We start from the raw sequence: 17,518 nt of genomic DNA, 5'->3' as shown, positions 1-17,518 counted from the left end.
TGAGAAATAATCTATTTTATTTATGTTTATTTTTTTAATTGTTGTTATTGTTATTTTTTGTATCATTCCTTAGAGGGGAAATTATGCCTAATGTAGGCATTATATCTATCAGTTTGTAAATAGAAAAAAGGAATTGTGGGTAAATATAAGAAATTCCCAGTTCTATTTACTGCGTATGAAAATCAGCTCAAGTCATGGCTACATGTTAGCAGTACTTGTAGGCAGCTTTGTCGAATACATTAGTGTATGATTTACCTTAGTTTCACCTTGATCTCTGTCTGCTCACCTTACAATTAGGATCCTGAAACACTGACTTGGCAACTCCAGTTCCTGTAAGAACTGGAATATGTGAGATTTTTAATCATCAATCGAAATGTTATCAAAAGTTAAGATTGTTAAGAAGTTGTCACACAAAATGCAATATTTGAGATAAGGAAAAAAACGTTATCAGTTTTAAATTATTTAGACTGCACCTCACGTCAAAACATTACGATAATCATCAGCTTTGTGCAATTGAATATTTAGAATGAAAGGAAAGAGTATTTTGTTCCTATTGCCAATATTGATATACCAGCAAGACATTTATCAGTTTAAGTATTAAGAAATTATTTATTCATGCAGTCCAGCACAGTCTGTGGAACAGCCTGTTCAGCAGGTCGGTAAATGAAATGAGAAAATGCCTTGTAATAAACTACTTATGAGGCTCAATATTATTGATATGACTGCCAAGTTTTAGGAGCCAGATTTATTAGCAAGACTGATTTCTGTATGTAAGTGATTGAAATTCCCCAGGGTCAGATCAGTTTAACATTGACACCAAAGCTACCAAGTAAACTGTGTTCATACGTACTTTTTTTAAATGATTTATCTGACAAAAATTGGAGTTGCCAAGTGTTGAGATATTTGTTTTTTTTGCTTCATTGTTTTTGTCGCCTCACTCAAAGACAAAATCCTCTCAGGGGAAGTGCCTTGACATTCAGTTTTGTGACATCTCTCTCATGAATGGTATCTTCTGGAGCACCCCTAAGTCAAGTTAACTGATTTGTCTTTTTCCTTGGCTGACTAGATTATTGCATGTGTTTCATCCTCTCCTTCCTTCAAGTGAATACATCAGTACATTTTGGTAGTGATCTGTGGAGACAAATGAAAACTCATGCCTTTGTTTGTAAATGGACACTGAAGTAGGGTGATGAATAGGGCAGCGAGGTTGCATCTCAACCTCAGTCTGCCGATATTTGTGCTTCATGGAGGTAATTCTACTTGTCTTAGGAGTAAACTTACTTGATATGTGCAATTTGAGCTGATGGATTCACCACGTAGATCAACCTCAAACACATTTTAAGCCAATGGTTTGGAGTGATACTGCCTATATATGTTCATTTTCTTGTTTACTATATGAAACGTGTTATTTTGCAGTAAGTTTACGAAAGGAAAACTTTTCAAACAAATAATGTGATAATGTTTACAGTATGTTTTTTTCTGTTTCTTCTCCAAGAAAATAATGATTTGTGGGCATTTTGATTCTTTACGGTAAAATAAAGCACAATAATTTCACTGCATTGTCGTTCCTTTTCATTTATCAAACCATTTTTAAAGTTCAATGGACAAAAAAATAGGCCATGAGTTCCAATACAAACATGACAAAATTGACAAAAGTATACTTTCAATAAGATTTTAAATTCAAAATATTTTTCAAATACTGAATTGCTACAACTCACATATTTACATCAAACCAATACAACCCCCCTCGTCTGTGGTCTTGGGTCCATACATGAGACAGCCTCGGCCCACTCCTCAGTACTGGAGTGGATGCACCTGGTAACATCACAAAGGAACAAGCCTAACTCTTCTGCCGCTTAACCAATGGCAACCCTGCCCACATGAATATGCATAAAATCACATTTACATTAATGATGCCTCATATTCCATCAACAAATAGAGATCAGTATCAGACCTCCCATCTTACTCTTATGCACAAGGTTACTGGAAAGAGTAACATGTCCACATATTTTTCTTCAATTAATGACAGCAAATTGGTTCAAGTTTGATTGTGAACAATCAAACTCCCTTGAAAAAGTACAAAAGTCAAAACCTGGTAATGCAATGTCACAAAGACCAAGCATTGTTTAAAAACGTAGATTACATTACTTTATACCCGTAATGATTTCTCAATACATCAGCAATATATTCAAATTAACCTTATTTGTAAGAAAAGACAACATTTTATTTTATTTAATCCAATGGATTACATTTTATTGGGAAATTAAATAAAACATTGTTGTGAGGGCAAAGGAAAACATAGTAGTAAATGTATGTCATAGCTGTCAAAATGTTAAAACTACATATAAAAATTGATGGTAAAAGAAACTGGGAGACAACAAGATTGATCATACTCTGGCAGGGGGGTATCTCTTAAAACAGGACTTGGTATTGACAAGGATCGGGTCTATGAACAAGGTATTCAATAAAAACGGATGCGATTTCTTTTGTGGCAATTTGTGCACCAGGTACCACAGAATACAACGTTTCTATCTGTTGTAGATACAGAATCCTGGTCCGGGATTTTAGCTACTTCTCTAAATCCAAAGGAAATTCATTTTCTCCTTCAACAGAACTGGGGAACAGAAAAAAAAAATAACATCATAAAGGTCATCTTTACATCGACAGTTTAAGGTGTGTCTCAAATAACTGTTCCACAATTCTAAAAGGTAAGAACTGAAGACCTGATACATATTGAATGTGAGAATTATTAATAATTATACATTTGTATACAATAAATCAAATAAATACTTAATTTACCACACAAGTCAATGTCGAGCGAAATTGAACAACATACCTTCCATCTATTTCCGCAATCCATACAGAAGACAAACGTGGTCATAGGCTCATCAGCACTGCGGGTCTGGACCTAAAGAGTGAGCAGGTGCAAACACGGTGGCATCATCAGTAACTTTCCTCACTTTGCACCAAGAACCACATCACACCACTAACAACTTACAAGCAGTAGAATGGGTCAACTACTCAACATCTCAAATACAACCCAAAAGAATCGGAAACACAGCTGTCCACTGTATCCTATCCCACCGCAGACTGTAGGCAGCCCATACCTGAGTGTAGGTGACTGTAGGCAGCCCATACCTGAGTGTAGGTGACTGTAGGCAGCCCATACCTGAGTGTAGGTGACTGTAGGCAGCCCATACCTGAGTGTAGGTGACTGTAGGCAGCCCATACCTGAGTGTAGGTGACTGTAGGCAGCCCATACCTGAGTGTAGGTGACTGTAGGCAGCCCATACCTGAGTGTAAGTGACTGTAGGTAGCCCATACCTGAGTGTAGGTACACCTCTTCTGCTTGCACTTTCCACAGGTGAACAGGTCTGTCTGGGTGCCGCTGGTCGTGGCCAGCTGGTGGTCCCTTACAGCGTCTTTGGTCTGCTTCTTCCTCATCTCTTTCAGCTCGTCACTGGCCATTTCCTTTAAAGGCACATTTATAATATTGACTATTAGGGCCATGTTTTTTGATCGTTGTGCCTGCTCAGTGGCGTATTCAGGGAGTGGCCTAGGGTGGCACGGGCCACCCCTGAAATCTGATTGGCCACCCCAATATCTTAAAATATGATTGGCTATATGCCCAGTCAGAGGCGGGCCACCCCTTGTGCCACCCCTATCAAAAATGTCTGGACACGCCCCTGTGCCTGCTGTGAGAGGGGGCGATGATACTCGGGGGCAATGAGCAACAAATGGGAATACCTGGAAGAAGATTCATAGTGAAAATAGAGTCAAATGGTTGAGCGGTTAGGGAAGCGGGCTATTAATCAGAAGGTTGCCGGTTCGATTCCCGGATCAACCATAGTTTTAACTAACCTGATTCAACACATCAACCAGCTAATTATTAGAATCAGGTGTGCTGGAAGCAAAACCCTACAGGAAGATAGTTCTCCAGGAACAGGATTGAAGACCCTTTCCATTTGTTCCACGGACACAGCTTTGGGAGAGGCCAAAGCTGAGAGACCTGCATCTCAGTCCCACCTCTGCGATCATCTTGGCCATCCGTTCCGGGGACACGTTCCCACACAGCACCGTCTTCCTCAGGTTCGGGTTCTTCACGTCCTTCAGGTTGGAGATCCGGCTCCGCACCCGGTTCTTGTATTTCATGTCAGTGTTCTTGAACTCGTGGAAGATGCGTGTCGGTTGGTTAAGGAACTCACTTCTTCGTCGGGTAACAGCACTGCATCGACTGCACCAAAAGCAGGGTATCTCTTCTATATAATATGTATAAATGATATATTTTCCTAAATATAATAATGGAAGAGTGCCATACAGATGACCTCAGGGAGTTAGTGTTATATAACTAACTTGACATTAGGGGTATGAGTTCAGTCACAGTTAACTTAAGGTAAGTAATAGTAAACATAAAGGATATATTCCTCAATCTGAGCCCCAAGTTCATCGCAGTCGGCACCAATAGCAATATGGTCATCTGCAGAAGAGCAAGAAAAGACGGTGCACAATAATGTATATTACATGGTAATAAAATGAGTTTAACAACCAGCATAGGTCATCCAAAGCCATGTGCACCACTGAAACAGCAAATGCTTACTAACATATACAAAAAATATAAGTGCAGCCAAGACTAAACTCACTCAGTATCAGATAGATCATTGAGGGATGAAGATTGTGTGGCTTTTACCTCCGGTCTGCAGTGCATTGGACAGCATCTCCCTGCATTTTATTCTGACTGAGTCCGATGTACCAGGTGCCCGAGGGAAGGTTGAGATGAGTGTGTTGGTGTTGAGGTCGACGGGCTCACTCTTACTGCTGGAGTTACTGCTGGAGCTGATGACAGGTAGGGAACAGCCGTCTTACTGAACTCATACGAATGAGGTTGTCACACGGCTACTGGTATTGGCCTGGTTTCCCCGATTCGTTAAGAAGCTTCTTAACGCTAAGAGCTTCTTAAGAGCGTTCTAAGAGCGTAATAAGAGCGTTCTTAGAACACTCCTAAGAAGTTCATGGCATTAAGAGCTTATTAACGAATCTGGGAAACCCGGCCATTATAAGTACTGATTCAGCTTTCTTTATCATCACCTTTCTTCTTTGGGCTCCGGACTCCCTTGTGAAGGACAGACCACAGGCATTGTGGAGTCTTTCCTTTTGTCCTCTGTGGATTTGTCTCCGCCCCCAGGCTCATCTGGATACCAAAGAAAACACAGTGTAAGGTAATCAATGGCTGTGTGCAGATGGTAAACAAATCAGTATGCCAAATAGGAATCCTGACCTGTTATACTTTTAAAAGGTCTTGTTGATGCAACGGCAAGCGAATTACACAAGCTCACACTATCACTAACCCAAAAGCTTCTTCCAGGACTTGATCAGCGCCTTGGCTAGAGATGTCACCTCGTCGTCCGTACTCTGCTTGCGTATGGCGTTCACAGACATGCCAATTCTGGTGGACTGTGGAGAGAGATGTGGCTTCAGTGCTTCAACACCTCTACACACAGTGTGGATGAGAGGCTAGAGGAGGAGCTAGCAAAGATACCTGAAGCAGTTCGAGAGTCATGGGGATGCTCCTAAGCTCCTTCAGTAGATCCAATGCACCAGACTGTAAAAACCATAAAGTAAACCACAAAAGGTTAATATAAAAGTGCTGGTAGGACTGGGACTGGGACTGTTTCGATAGTTTCATGCTACTGGACAGTCAAGAATGTATTCATTCGATACAACTAGCTCATCATTACCGACCAGACTAGATAAGAAAAATTTCGTTTCTTGTTAGCTAGCACTACAGTACCTACTAAGTTAACGAATAGGCTCTTTCCCCATAATCACAAGACAAGGTTGCTAATCAACTACCTCGCTATAGTAAATCCAGACTTTTAGGAGGAATACCTGGTGCCCATTGACAAATCGTATTTTGGGTACACCACATGATACACCACTTGGGCTCCTTGGCCAGCTAGCTAGCTAGCAAACGCTACAATCACCGGTTTTTGACACCTAACTGATTGGTTTATCCTGACGTAAGTGGTTAGTAAACATCGTTCGACTGTTGTTGTTAGCCCTTCTAGCTAGCTAGCGAATTAGCTAGGCTGGTGCAAGTGATCTAGGTACAGTGGCTACTGTACTCGTACAACCTTCAACTGCCTATACTATTGTCTGAAAGTGTATCCTAAAACAATGTCAGCATAGCTATACCCACTACAGTATTTTGGAACTAAATATATTCAGGTATCTAAATAGACAGATAGGTAGGCTAACAGTACAACATTTCTCACAGCGGTGTATTTAGTTAGTGCTAGCTAGCTCTAGCTATCTTAGAAGTAGGGGCTATATGTCTTGGGCTAGCGGCATGTTAGCTAGCTAGGCTAGCTACATAGTCAAACCACCAGTGGAAATTCATTCATGTCAGAACACCTCACCCCGCTTTTCTTCTGCGCCATTTTATCCATCTTTTTGGCGATTCTAATGATCTCATCTTCTTCTTTCTTTCCCATTCCGGAAGATTTGATATAAAACGTGTAAAATACAACTGGAAAATATTGTGTCTTCGACAAAGACCAGTGGACGACAGCGGTGCTTGGCGGACAGAAACTGATCATACAGTGCACCTATTGTGCAACAGACCCAACTAGTGGATTGCAGATCGAGATTTAAACGAGGTTCAAACAGTAAATAGCTTATAGACCTAATGATTTCAAAATCGGAAGTGTTCTCTCTTTCTACTAATTATTGAGGAATGTATTGATACGGCACCATCAGTCTATCACCAAATGTGAGTTGGAATTTTTCTGACTCATAGTTCTACAACATTGAAAGTGAAAACTGATTTAGAGGCAAATGATCTCTAGATGGCGCTCAGTTTAAGTGACTGGGATGTTAGGCTACTTCATGAAATTGACACGATAGATGAAATCAAATGCTTTCTTCTTACTGACCTTTACCTTGCCTAATTTAGCATTCTAGGGATTTGATTTACAAGGGTTGAGTTAATATGTATTCGGTTTCAATCATCCTTTGTATAATCTTGGATATATGACGGTGTCGGCAAAGCATAGATGCCATACAGATGTATTTTTCGATTCCTTGGAAAGTGTGTATGTTACGGTATGGCCCTTTACAAAGCAATACATTGATGCTAGTGATGTATTACTGTACTCATTATGTATAACAAGGGGGATCAAATATATGTCAAAGCCCATACTTCTTTGTTTCAACTGAAAGTGAAAAAGTGAAAAGGTGTAGACAACACTTCAACCTTCTTTTCAAACATGAGTATCTGGTCCTTCTACTTGATTGAAGGATGTGTGTACTTTTGAACTCTCTGCTAGGATCTGGGCTTCTCTAAAATGGATCCTGCAGCACTGTAGGTGGGAGTAATGTCACAGTGTGACTGAGAAGGGCTTTGCAACACAGGGGGTTGGAACTAAAGACATTACCAAGACCAAGTTCCCATGGGCATCCAGAACGCTCTATTCTTGACTATAATCTAAACAATACAATAGTCAATATCCTCAAATATAATGTAGCAAATAAGAGGATTCAATTTAAGCCATGAGAAGAGTTTAAGTTATTTTGGATGTGAAAAACTAAGCATACTTGGGTCCACACACCTGCTGTGCACTTAATAATTTGTCTGACAATGTTACCATATTCACGCATAGTCTAGGCTAGTAGAATTACAGCCTGTCTGTTGTAAGGCAAAACAAATTCTCTCCTTAGACCCTCTACTGTAACCCATAGCTTGCTCACACTGTCAGCAAGTACTGTAAGTAAAAGCTCTCACCTAATCCTTATTAGGCCAAGACTCTTCAAATCTGATTACTGGGCTGCTAGGAAATTAGACACAGCCTTTGCAAACGCTACACAGCCTTCTCCACCTGTTTTATCTCTAGTCTTTCGCTATATAAAGTCTTTGACAGGTATGACTTTAATCTGCTCCTCTCACATAGAGCTAATCTCACACTTCTCACACACTTTCTTATTATACTTTTTTTCTCCCATCCTGTTAAATAGCTTATAGGAAATGCAATAGATGAACATGGTTGTGTCATTGAATTTCTGTAGCGCGATGTTTTTATGCTATCATTAGGACTACTTCATCAAGAAAAGATATTCAGTGCCCCTTTGAGTCATTTCCTTCCCCCCCACGTTACGTTACCTTGATATGCTGATTAACTGTGAGCAAAGATTAAGCAAATTGCCTGTGATGTCGCATGTCCCCAGAATAGCCCTGTGAATGCTGTTGAGCAGCTTTGACCAATGCAGCCGTGCACTGGATTTGCTCTTTTGCCCTTTTTACCAGTAACAACTCATTGAAAATGTGAAATCAGGTAAGTTACCTTTATATTCCATTTTTTATTTTACTCATCACCAAGGGGTGCCTGGGTCGGTAGATCATTGGTGTGGTGTTGTTTAAAGACAATTCTTTGTATGGAGCACTAAAGGAACCTGTTAAGTTAATGTTTACTGTCGGCAACACTCTGTGACAGAAAATGCATTGGCAGACTATGCTGTGTCCTTTTTTACCTGGTGTTCTTAAAAACAGATTGTTTTACTAGGGGATATTCTTGACATCGTATACAATTTTATGAATGGATTGTATGAATCCATCTTCATCCCATTACATTTAGTCATTTAGCATACGCTCTTATCCAGATTACAAATTATGGGAAACATTAAAATAATTGTACAGCTACATTTGGTGTATTGTAAACTATCATTGTGTATCTGTTTTGTAAACTTTTAAACACTTAAAAAGGTTTTGGGAATGTGAAACAACTGTACAGTTTAATTGTAATGAGTGACAATTCCATTGATATTTATTATCTATAAAAGTCTTTGATTACTAGACAATTACACAAGATTACCCTTTGAAGAGACTTAACTTTTGATTGTCTGTTGTGTTGATGTGATCCTTTTTAACCTGCTGGTTCTAAGAATCTTCAGAACAGTCTTTTAGCACAACGGGGATCTAATCCCTTTCCAGCAGGTGCAGTTTTGGAACAAGGATCATTTACTAGTGACTAATGCATTCAGTGTCAAATGTACTTTGCCAAGCACCACTGCATGCCACAAGTTACGTTTACTGAACAGCAAGTCAACAAGCACAAGTTCAAGTTGACTACCACCTCTCATGCTGGTTACATCAACCTATTACATGAATATGTAGGTCAAATGAAAGTGAATTACTATCTCTCTGTTGTCTCCACAGCCATCCGAAGACATCATGAGTAACACACCCCTGCAAGACGTGCCCTTACAGGGTGTGTCATCAGCAAGTGTCCAGACTGTGACCTCCAGGACCCTCCTCCAGCCCACCACAGACCCTTCTGCCTCTAGAAGAGTCAGCTTCTACAGGAGTGGGGACACTCAGTTTGGTGGGCATCACATGGTCATCAATGGCCGCACCTTCAAGACCTTCGATGCCCTTTTAGACACTTTGTCCAAGAAAGTGCCTTTGCCCTTCGGGGTGCGCACCATCACGACACCGCGCGGGACGCACCCTGTGAGGACTCTGGATGACCTCCATGACGGTGGATCTTACGTGTGTTCCGATCAGAAGCGGATCAAGCCCCTCAACCTCGACGTGGTCAACCGGAGGCAGGTGCCTTGGAACACGACCAGGCCGGTGAGCGCTGGCCGGAGAAAGCAGAGGGGTCTCCCCGCAGTGCCACCGGGGAGAAGGAACCAAGGGGTTAACAGGCCATCTAGGATGGCCGAGAGCAGGCTGGCCATGCGGACACCAAAGAGACTTGTGGTCTTCAAGAATAGGGACCCTAATGTCTGGCGCACCATCATGCTGCATAAGAGAACCGCCCCTTCCTTTGACGCCTTGTTGGATTACCTTTCTGAGGTTCTGCAGTTCCGTGTCGTCAAGGTATACACACCGGATGGCAGGAGGGTAAGTGTTTTGAGCTAGAAGGATTTGCTGGGAACGTAAGTCTGTTATCAGTACAGATAAGATTGTTGTCAGAAAACGTTCCCTTAAAATGAAGTCAATAGGTGAACCGTCGATCAACATTAAGAAGCTATTGGCATGAAACCCTGTCACTATCAGTTTCTCTTGGCCCTGAATCAGAAACCTCAACCCCCCTTCTGACTAGGTCAAGGATAGAGGATTGGTCAGTTGCGTGCCTGGTGCCGCATTCTACAAATAGCCACTCTCCTGGCACAGACCTCCATCAGATGTTCCCAATATCATGGAGTTTTTGATAGTTTAGCATTTCACAATTACTATTTGTGTACAACCAATTGTACAGTATCAGGAAAGATGCACAAAACCCTCTCTGAGCTTCTAAATGAATAATGCATGAACTTGTTCTGTCCTATTACAAAAATGTCACGAAAATATTTTGCGGAAGACATGTTAAGGGATTGAAAAATTCTAAAAAAACATGCAAAGAATATTACCTAATGACATGGCCAAGTATAACTTAAGGAGATCAAGTACAATTACTAACCCTAATAACATTATGTCTTCATTTGGTTCCTTCAAAAAGTATGTTTTTACCCTATGAGCCTGGTATGGTTAAGGATCAGTCTTCTCATATTGCAGGTTGACGGTCTCCCTGGACTCATTCTATGCTCCGGGGTGATTGTTGCATCAGGCAATGAGCCCTTCAGACCTGGAAACTACGATCCCCAGAGATCCTCACAGATGGCCCAGCTGAGCAACTCAGAGTCTGTGGAAACCTCCAGGTTGCAGCCTCTGACTCGTAAGTGAGAGCTTGCCTGTGCTGTAATCACGCAGTGAAAACAAATGACGAACGCTGTGGCCCTGGATCCCAGTCCGACGTTCTGTTTCATGTGTCGCTCTCTCTCTCTCGCTCTCTTTTGCAGACAAAAATAAATCGTCCTCCAGTGGAACGAGGTCGAGAAATTTCTCCTTGTCGTCAGAGAGATACTTTGTGAATCAGATAAACAAGTCTTCGAACGGAAGTTCCAATGGCCATCGAGCTCAGCTGTCAATCGAGGCAGATATCGACCACCGCGGTCAGGGGTCAGTGGACATGGAGACCTGTGCACGGCCAGAGAGCCGACAGCACACCTCCATCGTGCCGCAGGACGACGACATCGAGAAGTCCTTCCGGGTCAACGAAGATGGCAGCATGACGGTGGAGATGAAGGTCCGACTGACTATCAAGGAAGAGGAGATGATCCACTGGACGACCACGCTGAGCCGCTCCTGCATCAGCAACCCCCAGAGGACACCGTGTGCTTCCAAGTCCGGGTCGGTCAACAGCTCCCCTGACTCTAACAACGCCCTGCCCAAAGACTCCACAGCCGCCAGTGAGGACAGGGAAGACGAAACCAAAGAGGACAACCGTCCGACCAGGACAGCAAAGGGGGTGGCCTTCGCTAAGGAGGGAGGCTACAACAAATGCACAGCGGCGGCCATGGACAGGCCCAACTCGAAGAGGACCCCGACGCCGGGCATCAGCAACGCGAGGAGGAAGAGAGCCTCGGTGGAGAGTGTGAAGGTGGTGACCGAGAACGGAATTCAAGAGAGCACCACGGGCACCTATTCTTACACGGAGAGGAACGCAGACGGGGAGATGACGGAGGGGTACTGTGTGGTCCGACAGAACACCAGCAGCAGCAGGCCGGGGCCCAAGCCCAGACAAACGGGTTCAGCGGGGCCCAGATGTAACGGCTCTCCGTCCCCCCTCAAGTCGTCGGGGGTTGCCGAGGTACTGCAAATTCAAGGTGATGGGATGGAGATCACGGAGACCGTGATGCACATTTACGAGGGACAGGGCTGCTACGACAACTATTTTGCGAATTCCCAGTACGCCATGGAGGGCGGGCCTGAGAACATGCCCCGGAGTAAACCAGCATCCACAGACTCTGGGCCACGTTCATCCAGCAATGATGTGGATTTCACCAGGCAATCGTCCAGCACCGACTCACAGCACAGAGGGAGAGAGGAAATCCTGTCTTTGTCATCAGAGCCCACGTCTCCCTTACAAAACATTAGCAATAACCTCTCCTCTTTTACTGACAATGAGGCCCACGCTTTGGCGGGCTCACGGACACGTTCTCCTCCCAAGGACTCGGAATGCTTGAAGTCAGGGTCGGAAGAGACCCCAGGTAAAGTAGAGAAGAAAAAGAAAACGGTCAAGGTGAAACCCAAGCTGAAAAGTCCGACTTCAACGACCAGCTCAGATAAGAAACAAAAGGACAACGTAGCAAGCTCTTCAAAGAGTACCAAAAATAATTCCTCACCTGACAAGAGTAGTACCTCAGGAAAGAAGAGTGGGACTGGAACCCAAAGTGACAAGGAGCTTCAGAACAGTCCCAAAATGGAAAAAGTTAAGAAAAAACACAAAGCCAGTGGAGATGAAAGTCCCACCACGAAAGTTAAGAAAAAACTAAAAACCAGTGGAGATGAAAGTACCACCACGAAAAAAAAAGGTTTGGCACTAAACCTAGACAACGTGAATGGGACGTCTTCTAAAAAACAGCTATATATGAATAAAAAAGAAGCTAGGGATAGCTTACTTAATGTAAATACACCCGATTCAGGAGTAGTGAGACCCGCAATGAAGAAGAATATGTTATACATTTTACCTCCCAAACACCTTGGACAGGGCAAAAAGAAAATCACAAAGCAGAAGTCCATGAACGAGAACAGACTAGCATCTCCAAAACTGAATTTAGAGTTGAGTGAGAGTGTATCCATGCCCGTCCTTCCCTCTGCACCATCAGATGCCCAAGAGTATGTGGAAAACTGGCTTCAGAAAATCACCGCAGAGCCTGTGCCCTACGCAGAAGAGGTAGCCTCAGCCGAATCCGATCAGGGAACTAAAGTTATTTTCCAAATAGGTGCCGATTCGGAATCAGAAGTTAAGGCTGAAGAAGGCCAAGATTCCACAGGAGATGGATGTCTTTCACACGAAGAAATTCATAAATCCATGTCCTGTTTATCGGTTCCCATTGCCTATGAGGCACCACCCTCAGATTTACTAAATACACAGGCAGCACAGAGAAAGGGGCTTTGTATCTCAATGCCAAGCGTCCGAATAGACCCCAAAGAACAAGAAGGCCGACTGAGAATGCACAAATCATCGGCGGCCATCGTAGTAGAGCGCGAATCCCCTTCCACGACCAACCACCTGAGCCCCACGGCGACAATAAGACCTGTCTTACGACAGCTTTGTTCATCCATCCAGTCCTTAAGAAGGGCCTCCGGGCCTGACAACCTCACCAGCCTGGAGAAGTCCCGCAGCGTGCCTGACTTCTCATCGCAAGTGGCGTCGGTGTTCGGATCTCCGTCGAAAGCTCTCCTCTCGTTCCTGTCTGTGAGGACCCTCAGAGAGAGCTTGAAGGGCTCGGCGGGCGACTCCTACGGGGGCGACTCGCAAAGCGGCTCGGAGGCCCTGCTGGTGATGGAATCCCTGCAGAAGATTTCCGCCATCGGTGACGAGGAGGAGCTGAGAGCGAGCCTCTCGGAGCTCCAGAGCAGGACCTCCTCTCAGTTGAGGCAAAGCTGGAAGGACTTCCAGGAGCGGCGCGACGTGCTTGAAAGCCAACCTCTTTCTCCCAAGTTTTCGGAGCAAGAATTTGCCCTGGACGTGGCCTCTGAAGCCGGCGAGGATCACAGCAGTCACATGTTTGAGATGGAGGAGCTCATGGAGGAGCTGGACATGCCTCAAGAACTCAGAGAGCAGCTGTCAACCTTGGTTGGGGCCGGGCCAAAAATGTACCCTCAATATGAGACTGACGTGAGTTGTGCTGAAACTCTGAAAAAAATACATCACTCTGACTCGGAGGAAGATCTGGAATTGTTTGCTGGGGAACGCGATAAGGCTTCAGAGGTTGAGGCAGGGCTTGAGGACAGTCATGTAGCCCAGGCTGTACAGGAGCAAGAGGGAAGGGAGCGTAGCAGTGTCGAGCCTGAGGAGGGCAACAATCCACACAACATCAATGAGGATTTGGTTGAGAAAGAGGCGGGTGACACTGAAACAGTGCAAAATTCAGAACACCACACAGAGTCTGATGATGGTGGATTAACAGAAGCTGACAGGACAGAATCAAACAGAGAACCCGAGAACCCAGCTAAACAGTCAGAAGATGACGTCAATGTCTGTGACTCAGCTGGATCCGAGCCTGAGGAGGAGAAAGAGGTGGAGGAGACCCAGAATGAGGGAGAGGTGGAGGGGACCCAGGAGGAGGGAGAGGTGGAGGAGACCCAGGAGGAGGGAGAGGTGGAGGGGACCCAGGAGGAGGGAGAGGTGGAGGAGACCCAGGATGAGGGAGAGGTGGAGGAGACCCAACATGAGGGAGAGGTGGAGGAGACCCAGGATGAGGGAGAGGTGGAGGAGACCCAGGAGGAGGGAGAGGACGGAGATGGAGAGGACGGAGATGGAGAGGTGGAACATGAAGATGAGGGAGAGGGGGGTGAAGGTGTGGAACAGGAAAGAGTTGAGGGAGATGAAGATTTGGTGACGGAGACAGATGAGAAAGTGGACATGGAGCAACTGCAGGTGGAGGCAGAGGAAGAGGTGAATCAGATGGAAGGGGATATGGACAAGGAGGAAGTGCAAAGTGATGGGGAGGACACGTTTAGGGGAATGGTGGAGGAGGAGAAAGTGTCAAAGGAGATAGAGGAGGATGACGACAGGGACGAGGAAGGGAACATGGAGGAAGATGAGGAAATGCTGGGGGGCAGGAGCGATGCGGAGGAGAGGGGAGAGAGATGGGATGATGAGGAAGAGAGTGAGGAGGAAGGGGGAGAAGAGAGAGAAGAGACGGGAGGGATTGAGGACGAAGGAGTGGAGGAAAAGGAGATGGAAAAGAAGGGGGAGGATGAGGAAGTGCAAGAGACAGGGAGTGAAGTCAAAGACGGGGAGGAGAAATGGGAGGATGAGGACGTTAAAGAAGGGGACGTGGATGAAACACAGGAGAAGGAGGTGGATGAGGACGAGAGAGGGGAGGATGACGGAGAGAATGCAGAGGAAGTGGATGAAACACAGGACAAGGAGGGGGATGGGGAGGAGAGAGGGGAGGATGAAGGAGAGAATGTAGAGGAAGAAGAGATGCGGGAGGCTGGACTAGAGTTACATGAGAGGGAGGACGATGAGGAAGAGGAGGAAGAGGAGAGGGAAGGGGGACAGAGGGAGGGAGAAGTGAGGGGAGACGAATGTGAGGATGAGGAGGAAAAAGAGCAAGGGGAGCACGAGGAAGAGACACAAGACAACGAGGAGGACGAGGAAGAGAGGGATGAAGAGCACAGATGTTCAGCTGAATCTGATGTTGAGAATTTAATCAAAGCACGCACCATTACAAAGATACTCGAAGAGGCCACTTACATGGAAAAGAAGAGTAGCTGTGAAGAGGGTAAAAATAGCATCGAAGAGGCAGAGACAAAAATGTCTGAAGATGGAGATTTGAATTCAGGTTCAAACGACTCATCACTTGAGATCAAAGAATTGGATGGGGATGAGGGGTGTTATGGTCAGGGCACGGACACTGCGAATGAGCTTAAAATGGAAGGAGAGGAAGAAGAAGAGGATGATGAAGAGCGCAACCACAGTACTTTACCTCACCCGGTGGAGATATCACAGGAACTGCTTGACTTTGTCAACTCTGCCCTGATGTCATCCTCCCTGACCTTTACATATGACTCCAAAGGCAATATCCGTATTGAACCAGATAGTGCCCGTATTGTACCAACAAAAGAAATGCTCATTCCCAAAAAGAGAGAGGATAGTCAATATGGGAAAAAACGGCTTCCAAGTCCCAACACGTCAGATCTTTCTGATTACAGACCGGAGACCTCAGAGAGTGGAGGGTACAAGTCCCAGGTGTCTACAGACCTGTCCACCGAGAGCGGAGAGGAAGACTTGAAGGCCCACTCTTCTGTCCGAGGAAAACATACATTCAATACTTCTAATGGAGGCCTGAACAGGAAACTCACACCCTCTGAAGTATCGACAGGAAGTAAAGCAGAAATATTTAATCCCAGACTAAAAAGTGGAGGGAGTTTTACCTCTTATGACTCTAACGCTAGAGCGTCAGCTGAAGACTTGTCCTATTACAGTGCTGGAAGCTCATCCAAACCTGACCCAGAGCCTGTGCGGAGAATTCCTTTCCACACAGACGCTGACTCTGGTGACGGGGTTCTGATAGACCAAGGTAGGTGGCTCCTCAAAGAGAACCACCTCATCCGCAAATCCCCTCCCGTCTCCACGGGGATGTACAGCAATCTAGACAACACGTCCGCAGACACGGCTCAGAGCAATTCAAGCGAGGACCTTCCTCACCACCACTGTGCGAACCAACATTCCCCGCTTGCTGTCCTCTCCTCCTCGGAGCTGGAGGAGATGGCTAAGCCCGCCACTCCCAACTGCTCCTACTACAACATGCCACACGGCAGCGACTCAGACCCTTTCCAGGATGACCTCAGTGTAAGCAGTAGGAGGGTCGAGTCCCGGGTAAAAAGAGACGTCAGGGTGTCGCCGACCGTCGACACCTCCAAGACGTGGGTGAAGAAGAACGGCAGCATGTCGTCGTTTGCGTCCGTGGAGTTCAAGATGGCGGACGGCAAAGTGCACCCTGAGGGAGCACGCCTGGCTGTGGAACAACCCAGCCGCTCTCAGAACGTAGTGAGGAGGGCTCTGCCATCACGGGAATCACTGGAGTCTCTGCATGTCAACTGTGGGCAGTACTGTCCTATACTTTAACGCAACACCATGCTCCTGATTCCACACTGTGTCTGTGATAGTGGCATGGTATTCTGGATTTAGCTGGTAGTTGTTTTAAAATGGTTGAAGTCATAGTACTCCTTATAAGGACTTATCCTCTCTGCAGACAGAGAGTATAAGTCTTCTGTGTGTGTTTGTGTACAGTACTCCTGCAGCTTAATCTTATTTCCTCTGTGTGTGGCGACTTAAGAGAGACGTGCCTAATTTTTATTTCCAGATACATTGTGTCTGAACATCAACCAGCTTACCTATTTTTGTAAAACAACAGGATGTTGAATGACATGGTGCAGCACAGCTATAATGCACAGTGTGTTATATTGGACTAGTAGGTCATCTGATGGGAAGCATATTTCAGTCCATCTACAAAGCCAAAGAAAATAACGATTGATTGACCTTTGAAGGTAGAATTGTCTACTTTTCATCTTTGTTCATGGTGGGACAATTTTCTATATTTGTCTTATAGCCTGAGGGTGTGAATTGTAAATACAGTATGGAGCATTGTTTTTCCTTTCAGTCCAGGTCTTGGCAAAAAGGCAATATGTATAGAACAATGATGAGATTTATAATACAGAGTATGAGAAATCTAACACAGAGCATCAGACATTATATGTACAGTATACTCTTATGGCAGCTCTTGTCAAAACTGTATAGCTACTCATTTCCTTTGATTGTGAAAATACGGAAAATAAATAACCTCAACTTTAGTCTTAAAGTTTTCTGTTTTTTCAGACTGAAGTATTTACATTGACATTGTAACTCTGTGGGGTCACCCAGTGGCAATAGACAGTACTGCCCAAATTCACAACAGAAGGAAG

The 17,518-nt window shown here is 44.8% G+C and overlaps 2 protein-coding genes across 3 annotated transcripts; one reads left to right on the top strand and one right to left on the bottom strand.

Annotated features, from left to right (window-relative positions):
- Nucleotides 1-2,226: 2,226 nt before the first annotated feature.
- On the bottom strand, nt 2,227-6,604 carry tcea1 (transcription elongation factor A (SII), 1). 2 transcript variants are annotated; one of them, XR_006956640.1, is made up of 10 exons: nt 6,417-6,604; nt 5,537-5,599; nt 5,346-5,451; nt 5,086-5,188; nt 4,688-4,833; nt 4,421-4,477; nt 4,027-4,181; nt 3,294-3,471; nt 2,837-3,231; nt 2,227-2,614 (listed from the first exon to the last, which is right to left on the bottom strand). XR_006956640.1 is itself a non-coding variant. In XM_047027510.1 (10 exons), the coding sequence occupies exons 1-10, from the start codon at nt 6,594-6,596 to the stop codon at nt 2,606-2,608; spliced, it is 1,038 nt and encodes a 345-aa protein (XP_046883466.1). In that variant the 5' UTR covers nt 6,597-6,599; the 3' UTR covers nt 2,227-2,605. The 2 variants fall into 2 exon arrangements, 1 of the variants encoding a protein (XP_046883466.1); XM_047027510.1 differs by having other exon boundaries at nt 2,837-2,908; nt 3,325-3,471; nt 6,417-6,599.
- A 2,619-nt stretch (nt 6,605-9,223) lies between these two features.
- Nucleotides 9,224-16,682, top strand: LOC124472367 (oxygen-regulated protein 1). The gene is made up of 5 exons (XM_047027157.1): nt 9,224-9,898; nt 10,553-10,712; nt 10,837-14,123; nt 14,415-14,664; nt 15,271-16,682. The coding sequence occupies exons 1-5, from the start codon at nt 9,224-9,226 to the stop codon at nt 16,680-16,682; spliced, it is 5,784 nt and encodes a 1,927-aa protein (XP_046883113.1).
- Nucleotides 16,683-17,518: the final 836 nt, after the last annotated feature.

The sequence above is a fragment of the Hypomesus transpacificus genome, chromosome 10, assembly GCF_021917145.1.
Source record: "Hypomesus transpacificus isolate Combined female chromosome 10, fHypTra1, whole genome shotgun sequence".
NCBI lineage: Eukaryota > Metazoa > Chordata > Actinopteri > Osmeriformes > Osmeridae > Hypomesus > Hypomesus transpacificus.
The sequence above is the reverse complement of the archived record's forward strand: the minus strand, read 5'-3'. Positions and strand labels throughout refer to the sequence as shown.

Coding starts and splice junctions, on each gene's coding strand:
- LOC124472367 (XM_047027157.1), top strand. CDS start 9,224: ATGAGTAACACACCCCTGCAAGACGTGCCCTTACAGGGTGTGTCATCA. Junction 14,124..14,414: donor AGCCTGAGGAGGAGAAAGAG/GTGGAGGAGACC, acceptor GGTGTGGAACAG/GAAAGAGTTGAGGGAGATGA. Junction 14,665..15,270: donor AGATGAGGAAATGCTGGGGG/GCAGGAGCGATG, acceptor ATTTAATCAAAG/CACGCACCATTACAAAGATA.
- tcea1 (XM_047027510.1), bottom strand. CDS start 6,596: ATGATCAGTTTCTGTCCGCCAAGCACCGCTGTCGTCCACTGGTCTTTG. Junction 4,834..5,085: donor CCGGAGCCCAAAGAAGAAAG/GTGATGATAAAG, acceptor ACCTGTCATCAG/CTCCAGCAGTAACTCCAGCA. Junction 4,182..4,420: donor TGGGGCTCAGATTGAGGAAT/ATATCCTTTATG, acceptor ACCAACCGACAC/GCATCTTCCACGAGTTCAAG.